The sequence below is a fragment of the Girardinichthys multiradiatus genome, chromosome 19 (genome assembly GCF_021462225.1).
Source record: "Girardinichthys multiradiatus isolate DD_20200921_A chromosome 19, DD_fGirMul_XY1, whole genome shotgun sequence".
Lineage (NCBI taxonomy): Eukaryota > Metazoa > Chordata > Actinopteri > Cyprinodontiformes > Goodeidae > Girardinichthys > Girardinichthys multiradiatus.
In genome coordinates this window covers 19333347-19346908 of record NC_061811.1, presented here as the reverse complement: position 1 = coordinate 19346908, position 13562 = coordinate 19333347, and the positions used below count along the sequence as shown (strand labels likewise).

The window sequence follows — 13562 nt, the reverse complement described above, 5'->3', positions numbered from 1 at the left end:
CTTGATACCAAATTCAGTTTTAAAAATTTTTTGCTCATGTCTGTAAAGAAATATTCAGCAATGAAGCTGAGGCAGGAATACTAGAGAGGTGGAAGCAATGTGACAAGCAGAAAATGAAGTAAATACAGGAAAAAAACGTTTTTCAAATGAATGCCATGTTGCTGCAGAAATCCTCATGGGGTGAGGCAGTTACCGATCTTGTTCTTACGGATGTGTGCAGCAGATCAGCCTCCTCTTGTTAGCTGCTTTACTGTGTATCACTGTCAGATTAACATGGCCCACCCTTTCATATCAAATTACCAAAGATGATGTGTGACGAACACCCTTTGTTCCCCACGCTCATTACACGCTTCTGTCTTCTCTTGTCCTGTGGTAACCCATGACCTTTGCTGCTGCTGGTAAAGCCTTGTCTAAAGGGGGTCTGAATGCAGTTTCCAACTAAGGCAAATCCACCCTAATTTAATCATTCAGAAATGATCAGTGTTGCAGTTTGACAGTATCATCAAACAATATGATTACTAGATTTCAGCTGCATTGTGGATTTTGTTCTTGTTTCAGATTGCATGAATTTATAGAAGTAAGAAACACTTATGGACAAAAAAAGACCTACTTAATCGTTCATAACTAAATCATGCATCCCACAATCGTTGAAAAACTTAACCATTTCTTTAACGTAAACATCACTAAAGCTTTTTTATCTTTTACTTCACTGTTTGAAGGTTATTAAGGTGTCTAGTAATTTCTATTTGTCATCTATAATTTCCTGTTTCCCTGGGACTTCGATATGGTACTGTTTGTTGCATTTTTCTTGGCCACTCTTCAAGGGAAGGATAAGAGAACATACCATTAAAGTGAGGCAGATGTGTGTTGATATTCATAAGTCAGGAAATAACTGCGAGAAAATAGCAATTGACCAAAACGTGTTCATATCTCTAGTCAGAGAAATTACTACAACTGTGACAAACAACATTGGACAAGAACTTAAGTTTATTTTGCCACCACACAGTGTGATTGGGGTGGTAAACGAGATAAAAAATAAAAGCTGCTGTTAGAGAACTGCAACAAAGATTCCTAACTCTTAGTAACGTCCAAAAGATGCTTTAACTATTATTTTTATTATTAATAATAGTCAGAAAATACTATTAAAAATAATAATTATTAATTAATTATTATTCAAATATGATAAATTACACACACGTACAATATATTTTTAAAAATTTTTATCTAAACCTAATATTAGGTTTAAAAAAATTACACCAGGTAGTGTCTTCAAATCTTGAATCATCCCTTGTGTCTGCTACTGCTCCATGCTGCTCAGCTTCACCTCCGGTTGTTTCACTCAGTATTTACGGTAACCCTGGATTTGCACTGTATCTGCTCCAGTCCGGCCGCAAACTTCTCTGTCCTTCTGATTTACATCCACACCACTCCGTCCGCTGCAAAGCCAGTAGGAGCTCCAAGAAGTATACTCAGATTGCGCAATAAAACCCAGTGATAAATTCGGAAGCAAGTCCAAAACAACTCATTCTGTGGAATTAAACCAATTAAAACTGCTTCACTTTACGTTTTATGCATCCAGGTATTCTCATGTGTTTTGCCCTACAATGGGTGAATACACTGAGTGCTATCAAGGTATATTTGTGGCTTAGTTTGGTGCATTTAATTTTTAATTGTTTGGTTTAGAATACCTCAGTTAATGTACAGTACTGTGCAGGTGTGAAAAAATGTTGTAAACAAAGAATGCTTTCAGAAATATGAATTTTATGATTATTTTAATCAATTCACAAAATGCTAATTGAGCAAACATACAGCCGAAGTTATTAAGAATCTTCAGCGTAAAGAAGAACCAGACTTACTAGAAGTGATGGAATGGCCCCCACAGAGCCCTGATCTCAACATCATTGAGTGTGTCTGGGATTACATGAAGAGACAGAAGGATGTGAGAAAGCCTACATCCACAAAAGATCTGTGGTTAGTTCTCTAAGTAGGTGAAACAACCTACCAGCCGAGTTCCTTCAAAAACTGTTGTTCATTCACTGCATTTTGTTGATTGATGAAAATAAATGATTAACACTTCCATTTTTGAAAGCATTCTTTGTTTACAGCAGTTTTTCACACCTGCCTAAAACTTTTGCACAGTACTGTATATAGCCCAGTAACTGAACTAATTGATCTAATGTAAACAATTGCTCATATACAGGTCCTTCTCAAAATATTAGCATATTGTGATAAAGTTCATTATTTTCCATAATGTAATGATGAAAATTTAACATCCATATATTTTAGATTCATTGCACACTAACTGAAATATTTCAGGTCTTTTATTGTCTTAATACGGATGATTTTGTCATACAGCTCATGAAAACCCAAAATTCCTATCTCACAAAATTAGCATATTTCATCCGACCAATAAAAGAAAAGTGTTTTTAATACAAAAAACGTCAACCTTCAAATAATCATGTACAGTTATGCACTCAATACTTGGTCGGGAATCCTTTGGCAGAAATGACTGCTTCAATGCGGCGTGGCATGGAGGCAATCAGCCTGTGGCACTGTTGATGTCTTATGGAGGCCCAGGATGCTTTGATAGCGGCCATTAGCTCATCCAGAGTGTTGGGTCTTGAGTCTCTCAACGTTCTCTTCACAATATCCCACAGATTCTCTATGGGGTTCAGGTCAGGAGAGTTGGCAGGCCAATTGAGCACAGTTATACCATGGTCAGTAAACCATTTACCAGTGGTTTTGGCACTGTGAGCAGGTGCCAGGTCGTGCTGAAAAATGAAATCTTCATCTCCATAAAGCTTTTCAGCAGATGGAAGCATGAAGTGCTCCAAAATCTCCTGATAGCTAGCTGCATTGACCCTGCCCTTGATAAAACACAGTGGACCAACACCAGCAGCTGACACGGCACCCCAGACCATCACTGACTGTGGGTACTTGACACTGGACTTCTGGCATTTTGGCATTTCCTTCTCCCCAGTCTTCCTCCAGACTCTGGCACCTTGATTTCCGAATGACATGCAGAATTTGCTTTCATCCGAAAAAAGTACTTTGGACCACTGAGCAACAGACCAGTGCTGCTTCTCTGTAGCCCAGGTCAGGCGCTTCTGCCGCTGTTTCTGGTTCAAAATTTGCTTGACCTGGGGAATGCGGCACCTGTAGCCCATTTCCTGCACACGCCTGTGCACGGTGGCTCTGGATGTTTCTACTCCAGACTCAGTCCACTGCTTCCGCAGGTCCCCCAAGGTCTGGAATCGGCCCTTCTCCACAATCTTCCTCAGGGTCCGGTCACTTCTTCTCGTTGTGCAGCGTTTTCTGCCACACTTTTTCCTTCCCACAGACTTCCCACTGAGGTGCCTTGATACAGCACTCTGGGAACAGCCTATTCGTTCAGAAATTTCTTTCTGTGTCTTACCCTCTTGCTTGAGGGTGTCAATAGTGGCCTTCTGGAGAGCAGTCAGGTCGGCAGTCTTACCCATGATTGGGGTTTTGAGTGATGAACCAGGCTGGGAATTTTAAAGGCCTCAGGAATCTTTTGCAGGTGTTTAGAGTTAACTCGTTGATTCAGATGATTAGGTTCATAGCTCGTTTAGAGACCCTTTTAATGATATGCTAATTTTGTGAGATAGGAATTTTGGGTTTTCATGAGCTGTATGCCAAAATCATCCGTATTAAGACAATAAAAGACCTGAAATATTTCAGTTAGTGTGCAATGAATCTAAAATATATGAATGTTAAATTTTCATCATGACATTATGGAAAATAATGAACTTTATCACAATATGCTAATATTTTGAGAAGGACCTGTATACATGTGCATATATAAATGTATGCATGTATTTATGAATATAGCGAGATCTAGTCCGTCTTTAGTGAATTATTCTGAAAATCCTGATGTTGTGCTTGTTCTGTTTTCTGGTGGTGCGGTACAATTCATGCATACTGGCTACGACCGTAAACCGGCATCCAGCAAAAATAGAGTCTGGTTGATTAGATGGCCGTTCGCACGTCTCAGCACTTGTGCTCTGCCAGCTGACAGCTGATTTTCTTCTTCTGACTCTGCTTCGTCTCTCTCTCATAGTGATTCAAATGTATCTGAAGAAACATCAGATTATTCGCTACCGTCTGTTTTATCAGCCATTGTAGCAGCAGTCCGATTTAGTGCCAGGGTTCCCCTTTACATCATAAAAAAGCTCAAAGGGATACTCTGGACCATATATCTCAACAACTGTTAATTTCAGCAGCATTACGTTTTGAAATATTTTATCAATGTATCCTTTCCATAAATGTAATTGGATTCATCATAAAAATTAAATGTCACAGGCACCTTAAATACAACTCTAGTGGCCTGCATCAGAAAACTGAATACAGGCCAACATTGAGTATTTCAGTTGGATAAAGATCAACAGCATTTGGCCAATTCAACACAGACATTATTCACATGACACATTAACTCCATCTCATGGCCATCTCAGCCCCTAGACCAACAGAACAGTCAAATATCCTTCTCTCTGTATGCGCCAAACTTGTGAAATGTTGTAGAAGACAAAATGTTAACCTTTTGGCTATTAACAGCTTTTTGCACATCTTTACCAGGTGTAAGTAGGGCCATTAATACAAAAAGAAATTGTGGCTATTTGTCTAATTTACATAGAATTCAGAGACTCTGAGTAATGTGAACTGTAAATAGCAGGGGAATTAAATTGAATTTAATTATGATTTGTCAAAAAAGTCACGTTTGTGCAAAATAAATAAGCAAAAATGTAGTGTGTCCAAAGTTTTATGGTGCCAACTGATGCCAAACAGTTTGTTTGACTAAAATAACCAAAGGTTTTAGAGAGGACAAACAATTCTTCCTTGACCTGCTCCCATCTTTTATTTATTCTGAGGTAGTGTTTCTCAGGACTGGCTGCCCTGAATGTTTTAGATATTTCTTTGCCTTAACACACTTGATTCAAATGATGCTTCATTAACAAGCATCTGCTGAACTTGATGACCTGCTGAAGAGGTAATTTAATAAGGCATGTTGGAGCAGGGAAACATCTGCAGGTCAGTGGGAAGACCTGGACTTGCTCACAGGGGTCATCAGTGACAAAGGTTCCTGCAGGAACAACAATCATCAGCTAAATACGGTGTGCTTTAGTTTGGAGTCAAATCCAATGAAGTGATTGAGAGAGAGAAACAGGCGGAGAGACTGAGTGTAAAAAAAATGAATGTGGTGAGAAAACGTGTTTGAGGCTTCATTCAGACTCAGCAAAAAGAACAGCGTGAGCCACGAGGTGAGGTGTTGAGATGAAAGAGGAGGAAGGAAAACAGAATCCTCTGAAGTCTCTCATTCTGTCCTGAGAGCTTCCTGCTCATCTCGTGCCAAAGCAAGGGGAGGTGGCTAGGAGAGCACACAACGAAATGAGGTGAAACTACAAACAAAAGTCCCTACTGCTCCAGGAGCTTGTCCCACTGCATTTATTTTGCCCCAATTTCCATTGGAAATAAACTGCTTTTGGCCGTTTTCCTGCCCTCCTCTCCTTGTTGTTTTACTCATCCCTCTTCTCCTTTGCTGTGACATTTAAAAATCTTCCTGCCTGAACCCCCTTTCTTTCTTTTACTTTTTATTCTTAACTCCCTTGCTCTGATTTTCCTCTGTTAACATAAGCAAACGTTACACCTCTGCTGTGCGCTCCCTCTCTGGCCTCCATTTTCAAGCTTAGCATCTGGGCACAGATAATACAGGAGCACTGTCACCTTATCTCCTCAGAAGTGACATGCCGGACTCACGGCGTGTCAAACGGCGATTCGTCCCTGCTCCTATCTGATTCCCAGACATTAAATAAAGAAAGTGTCTTGCTGAGCCATGAGTGTAAGACACAGCTCCAGGTTGTTCACAAGTCGTGTGCATGCCGGTGTGGTTAACACAGCTCTAATCTCCTTATCTTTGTCAGTTTTCTCTGCCAGCATTAGTATAATGAAGGAAGGAAAGGGATAATCTGGCCATGGATTTTTCTGCACCTGCCACAGGAGGCCGCAGTATTACAGAGGAAATATATTCACTGCATTTTTGTAAGACTCCTAAAAGTCATGTGAGTCTGCAGAGTCAAATCAGGAAATGGCAAAATCTAACAAAAAAAGGCATGCTTTAAACCGGATGTCCAGCTGTAGAAGGCAGTTATACATGATTAAGCTTCATGATTTCACTATTAGAATTCAATCAAAAAACATGTCCATTTTCCCATGGCAGGTTTTAATTTAATGTAAGTCTATAATTTTGAGAAATAATTCCTTAGTTTCAAAGTTATATGTTCTAGTTGTATCTGTTACATTTACCCCTATCTGTTCTCAGCTTGACTAGGATAGGGCAAATGATTTTATCTGGAGATTATTTTTAATTTGCTGAATAAATCATTATGTCCTGACAGCTTAATGTAAAGTAAGGTGCAAGGTGATCAATTATAGTTAGAGATACACTGAGAAATCCGATGGTTGTCCAGGTGAGTGTCAGCTTGATCCACCCTGAGCAGATGGAATTTATCTCTGGAGCATTAAAACAAGGTTATGTGGTCTGTTGAGTCCAGATTTTCCCTGTGCCAGAGTGATAGGGACATCAGGGTACAAAGAGAGGCACATGAAGTGATGTACCCGTCATGCTTTGCGCCTACAGTAATAGCCTGTGGGGGCAGTGCCATGATCTGGGGTTGCTTCAGTTTTTCAGGTCTAGGTTCAGCAAAGTTATGTGCCTAGAGAATGAAGTCAGCTGACTACCCTAATATACTGAATGAACAGGTTATTTAATCTTTGAATTTCATCTTTCCTTATTGCCTCAGGCATATTCAACGATGAAATGATTCATCTAGCTCAAATTGTGTAACAGCTTTAAGGAGCATAGAATGCAGCCCTTAACACCACTGATAAATCTTTGGGATGTGCTGGAGAACAATTTGTGCAGCTGTCTGTCTCCCCGTCATCTCTACAAGATTGTAGCAAAGCTACAATTGTGAAAGCTTTTCAAAACAATGCCACAGCAAATGCATGCCATAAGCAAAGCTAAAGTTGGTCCAACATGACTTTCGGACAGTGTCCTTTTTATATAACATGAAGTCAACAAGTAGATTTTTTAAGTAAAGTGCAATGCACCCCCCCCACCGCTCCCACCTGTGAACACAAGTCCTGGGGTTTTCCGCCCATGCCGAGGGGCATCTCCCGGCAGCGTGTGGAAAGGTTGAGGATAGCGGTCGCCGCCATGTGGGCGGCCTCCATGTCATGGCTGTAGTCAAAGCTGCTCTTGCTGCATGTGCTGCTGGCACTACTGCCACCTCCCCCTCCTCCCGTGCCCCCTCCACCACCCCCACAGCTCAGGCTGCTGTTGCTGCTGCTGGGGGCATAGGTGCTGGTGGTGCTGCTGGCCGAGCTGGAGTTCTTACAATATCGTTTGGCTGCAGGGACAGAAAATTAAACAGCAAAACTTTTAAATAAGATGAAATTGAGAAATTAAAAAGTTAACAATAGTTCATAATTTTTTTGGTTGCGAGCATGAAGTCTTTCCAGCCAACATTCATGAATGAGTAGGAAACTGGCCATAAAATGAGTCCCAGAAGGGATTGTTCTTGGGTTACATAATGACCACAATACAGGTTTGATGCAGGACAACTTGGTTAAAAGAAGTATTCATAAAGGTACCTGATCTGTTGGTCAGTTTAAAATGATGTTCTGAACAACAAATTGAAACCCTTCCAAAACCTATATCAGGTGTTCAACTGAACTTCCCAATATGGGTTGTGGGAAACCTATTGTGAGCCCAGACCCATACACGTACACATGTTGGCTGGGTTTTGTGTAATGTTTTGAATGGGTCTCACTGTGCAGTCCTGGATCATTCTCACCAAAATTATACAAAAATCTGTTTATCTTCACAGATAAATACATTTTTCATGTATCGAACAGGGGTCTATAGCATAAGTAATTAAATTATATCATCTGGCACATTTGATAAATAGAGCTCAGTCTCATCAACATAGTGATAGAAGTGAAATGATATTAGTCAAATAATGCACACACAGAGAAAGCAAAATCAGGCCTAGTATAAATAAATAGCAAGTGTGGTGGACAGATCTAATTGTACGAACCGAAATCTGTCAGATACATATGACTAAAACCACTTCACATTTAAAAATAAATGAAGTATTAGTGAAAAAATGTGTTTTAATCTAAATGTTTCTGTTTTAGTTCTTTTCAGTTAAAATGTTTGAAGCATATGATTCTTCTGCACAGCATTAGAGATGAGGAACTTATCTTATAAACTGACTATCCCAAACAAAATTTAAATTGCAAAGTGGAAAAAATTAGAAATGTCATGAGAATGTCTTTAAAAAATCTAATGCTGCTTTAAAATAGTACCATCATATCCTTTCGGGGATGTGTCCCTGTGCCCGTGAACTTTGGGTGCAATGGCCCGCTTCCCATACACTTGGTGGTTGTTGCTGCCATCAAAAGCGCTGTAGTCGAAGCTGGTCTTCGAGTACTTCTCCAGTTCCTTGGCCAGGTTGGAGCGGGGCGTGCTGGTGGAGACATTGTTCTTGTAACCATACTGTGGATAGTCCAGTTGTTTGACAAAGCACATAGGCCTGGAAAATAAATGACGAGGGGGTGGAAGTTGGACGGAGGCACTGAACATTGCCCAGGGGGTTTTTGGTTAAAAAAATGTATGGAATGGAGGGAAGAAAGGAACGAGCAGGCTGTTGTGGGAAAATTAATGCATGGAGGATGATGGAAAATGGAAAATGACTGAAGGTGCAGGGCTGTTCTGCTGTTATTTAAGAAAAAGAAACTGCTTTGAGTGTTTCTAAGTAAAGGCAATAAAAACAGAAGAAATTGAATCTAGCATTTCTTCTATTTCTCTTTATATGCTTTGGTCTTTGAATGTGTGTGTATAGCCTCAATTTAGGCTTGGAAAAAAAAACTGTCCCTGATATTCTGTTTGATACGGATATAAAAAAAATCACAATTACTTATGAGTTTTCATCACAGCATTTTCATGTCTATCAAAGACACTCATTCAGACTCCACAATGATAAATGAAGCCTATTTTGTTCAAATCTAAAGCGATTTGCCTTGAAGAAGCAGAAAAATGAACATGCAGTCTCTGGAGGAATTCTCAGGGGACAGCAGAACTTAAACATAAAACAAAAAAGGGTAGACGTCAAGTCCCAATTACAGGACGTACGAGGAAAAGAAGAAGAAATAATTCCCACATGATATGAGTGTTTCACTGGGTTTATATCAATGCATCATGTCACAACAATTTTCAGAACTTTGTAAAAATTTTAAATTGGACAAGAGAAGGAAAGAGCTGAGTGAATACTACCTTAGGACTCTGTCAGACACTTGGTTGGACTTTGGGCCATTGCAGCTCTGATGCTTCTCTTGGGCTTTTGCTAACTTCTCGGCTGCAGCAATCGGACATCCAGATAGACTGAAATCAGAAAACAAAAATTTAGATTGCTCTGTGTAGCAACACAATCCTTTAAAGTTTTACATTGATTGAGCATGATGTAAAATGTTCGGCTTGTTAGAAATGCTTGTCATCCAGTCGGTCGAGCTGAAAACAGCGACTGACTGTACATCTGCCTGTCAGCCAGTTTGAAATCCGACTAAAAGCACCTGACTACAGTTCAGGAAGTCTCTGCTGAAAATATGCAGGAATGAAAATGCAAACTCATTCATTTTCATCATTTTTAACACTTTGGATAACAACACAGTTGGCAACAGCTTGCATGTTTCTGGTTGAGCAGATTAAAATAATTTGCAGGATACATATTCCCATATGGACAAATTTTTTATTAACATTCTACAGCTTGTTGTCTTCAAAGACCAGCTAGCTGTCAGGACAATCACATGTATGGGATCTACTGTAGAAACCTTATCTACATAAAGAAGAGGGTGGTTTTCTTCTAAATAAACTTGACTTGACTTGACTTCTAAATTAGAATTTGTGCATTTGCAATTTGTATCTGCAACATAGTAATTATTGTTATTTGAATGCACACATTTGGAGAAATGAACTTTTAGTAAAACGTTTGAGAATTTAAATTATTGTACAAATTTCTGCAAGCAAGTAATAGAAAGAAGCAAGTAGCATTGATTCTCTTATTAGCAGCTTAACTTGTGACAGGTAGGTACCAACATTGGATATAAAAGGAGGCATCCACCAAATACAGGCCATAGACCAACCCTTTAAGCCATAACAAAATATCAGCTAATTGTAAACAGTTTTAAATAAAAAACAATGTCAAATAAAAAAGGTAAAATGATTAATATGCAATCTTCCAAGCTTTTTGGCTATGTCAATGCAATCATACTTAAGATTTGCAGCTGTTCATAAAAAAAAAAACAACAATATACCATATCTGGTCAGTAAAGATGCTGAGAATAATTTTGAATATTTTAAGGTTTAAGGACACATGTAAACATTAATAGCTTTCACAAGGCAGGACTCAACTAAAACCAGGGCAGAAGGATAATACAGGACATGAAAGTAGAAAAGTTTTTTTGCACAGGACCCCTTTTCTAAGTCAAACATATTTTTCTTCTGATGGCCTTATATCATTCAGGAGTTGAGAAAAGTTTGTTTGGATTAAAATCTTTAACATTTTTTTTTCTTTGGTGAAGTTACAAATAATGTTCTTATGATGTATCATTATTATCTGTTGTAGTGTTTCAGTTCTAATTTTCAATTTAATGTATTTTCTCAATATTAAAAAAAACTATTTTTGCAAAAGAAAAAAAAAAAAAGTTTTATTTTGTGTATGTATGCAAAGCAAATTTTTCTACTTGTACTTGTAATACTCATTTCTGCCACAAGAGGCAATAAGGTGAATCACAACGCTTGACCGACATGTAGCAGACTAAACTAGATATTCAGAGACCTGGATCCAGAGACAAGTCGCTTGTTGAGTTCTGCAGTTTCTAACAGGGGTTGGGGGGCATGTCTCGTTGCAGTGCATCAAACAAATTTATACATGCAGGCAACAAATTACAAAGTTTATGTTGACCTTTAGAAACATTCTGGAGTGCAAAACTAGTCATTCCCCTTGAGCTTCCTTTAAACCTCAAAGTGTTTGGATAGGATCTTATATAATAGAGCAAAACAGAACCACCTTTCACTGCAAAAACAACTGCAAGCCTTTTGGAATATATCTTTACCTACTTTACACATGTAAAGACTGTAAACTACAAATAAAATAGATCAAGTCCAGTCAGATTGGATGGAGGACATTTATGAACAAAACTTTTCAAGTTCTGCCAAAGATTTTCAATTGGATATAGGTCTGTGCTTTGACTGCCCAATTGTTTAGGATCATTATCCTGCTAGAAAGTAAGTCTTTAGCAGCATCTAACAGGTTTTCCTGTACTTATCTTCAGCCCATCAACTCTGACCTGCTTTCCTGTCTCTGCTTGAGAGAAGCATCCCCATAACATAATGCTGCTGCTGCTGCCACCACCATGTTTTGCGCATAGGGACAAAAGTTTAATTTTGGTCTCATCTGACCACATGTTTTCTACGTCACCTAGATGGCTGGTGACAAATTGCAAATAGTAATTCTTCTGGCTTTATTTCAACAATGGGTTTTAACAGTACATAAATATTGCTGTGGTTCTCTAAACAAATGACTGAACTTAAATTGTATACAGAATTCTATTCAGTAATTATGTGAGACCTAAAGGAGATCAGTTGTATTGGATTTTTATTAAGTGATATCAGAGTAAAACAAGTTGAGTTTAAATGCACTGACATATTTTTGGTTAAAACACAACTTAGTGTTGGTATATCACACAAACCCTGAAAAACTGCATGGGTTATATGTACAAAATCTAAAAAAAGGTTAAGGGGTATGAATATTTTTGCAAGACATTGTATTATGGGAATTCATATACTTAATCTAAGATCTCTTTCCTGCCAACAAAATGCAAAAAACCTCCATTTTGCTATCTTTAACCTCTATTATTCTCCATTCCGTCTGTCAACTGTGTGAAAAAACGTTTTTTTTTGACAATGGCCCAGAGCCAGTTGTCTTCATGAGCACCTGCCATGATGAGAACGTGCACGGATGAGATTGTGGAAAAAGTGTGAAGTAGTATGTGGAGGTTTATAGCAGCTCTTTCGGGCAGAAGTGAAAGTTTACTGTGCGTGGCTGTTGGGTGCCGCAGTTTGTCACCGAGCTCAGCATGGAGTTACCCGTTCTTGGTCCTGCCAGGTCTGCACCTCTCCTGTCACCCCGGCTGAGTGGCAGCAAGGTGCTAATGGCTGCCGCTATACCCAAATCCCTGAGCATCTGCTCCCGATGACACTCTTTTTTTTTTTTTTTTTTTTACTGTCACTTCACCCCCAGTCTGACAGCAGTGCCAAGCAGTTATTTCAGTTCTTACCTCCAAACCTGCGCCTGATAGATGCCATTTTTTTTTTTGTTTGCCTTGAGCTGATGAATGATTTATGCTGTGTGAAGTGTGACTTGCTGCATTCAAATCAGCCTCAGCTAAATTATGTGATTGTACAGCAACTGGGGAGTTTTGATCATTTCTAATATCTGCACACACAAAAAAAATATTGAAAAAAGAATGGGTTTACTTAAAATCAAACTGAAAAAATGAGGAAAAACAAAAAAATAACCGAGGATGAAAAAATGAGTGATCCTCAAAAAAGAGTGATCAAAAATAATCCCACAATAAAAGTGAAAAAAAGGGGACAAATATGAGCTTCACACAGGTTGAGCTCTTACCTTCTGTGAGAGTTTCTGTTGCTATTGACATGGCCGCGTCCTGTGCAGCCAGGCGTAGGACACTTAAGAACATTCTCATACATTGCCACAACTTCGCACAGACAGGAGACAGGAGTGAAAGACAGGGAAGGTTAGGAGCCCTTTACAATCACCCATGAGCGCTATTAGTGTGTGAGGAACCTGGCATTATAAACATCATTAAGAAATGAACCCAAATGACCTCTTTTTCATTTGAATGAACACAAGTTGGAAAGGGCAGGCGAAGTTTCCCACCATATTGCTTCTACTTATCCGGCTCTTTCAAATTAGTATTCATGGATTGGGAGACATTCATGAATAAAAAGATGTCATTTAGGTTTGACAGGACAAAGCCAGCGAAAGACAGGAATGGAGGGAGTTTTTAGGACATGCAAACAGCTTACAGTCATGCAAAACAGGAGCCTTAAAATCGATGTTGGACACAGGCAGATGGAGTACAGCTTCTTGACAGTGTGCTTTCTTGTCATCCGTGCATTGTTAGGGTAGAGATTGCAGCGTTCAATACCGTTTACCATTAAGACAGTCCATAACGTTCTCAGATCCCCTCGGCAACCAGCCAATTAGATTAATGATCTATGGATGTCCAAGAGGAGCTGTCAGGGCGCAGCGGGCTTGGGGGAGGAGGAGGAGTCTTGATACTGGTGGGGCCAAACCCATCGGCATCAGCTTCATCATTATCACCCCCTTAAACTTTAACCCCTCATCATCCTCCTTCCTCTACAGACTAATTGGTGTTCGGCGGAGTTAATTGGACAA

The 13562-nt window shown here is 39.3% G+C and overlaps 1 protein-coding gene across 6 annotated transcripts in view; it reads right to left on the bottom strand.

Moving 5' to 3' along the window:
• Positions 1–13562, bottom strand: part of myt1lb (myelin transcription factor 1-like, b) — a 152605-nt gene that overhangs the window by 29464 nt on the left and 109579 nt on the right. For 5 of the 6 annotated variants that reach the window (XM_047344874.1, XM_047344875.1, XM_047344869.1 and 2 more), the window contains exons 8-11: positions 12768–12858; positions 9356–9463; positions 8389–8615; positions 7147–7427 (exon numbers count right to left, since the gene is read on the bottom strand). In XM_047344874.1, coding sequence (XP_047200830.1) covers positions 7147–7427; positions 8389–8615; positions 9356–9463; positions 12768–12858 — 707 coding nt within the window. The remainder of the gene's footprint in view (positions 1–7146; positions 7428–8388; positions 8616–9355; positions 9464–12767; positions 12859–13562) is intronic. The other variant, XM_047344871.1, reaches the window with a different exon arrangement.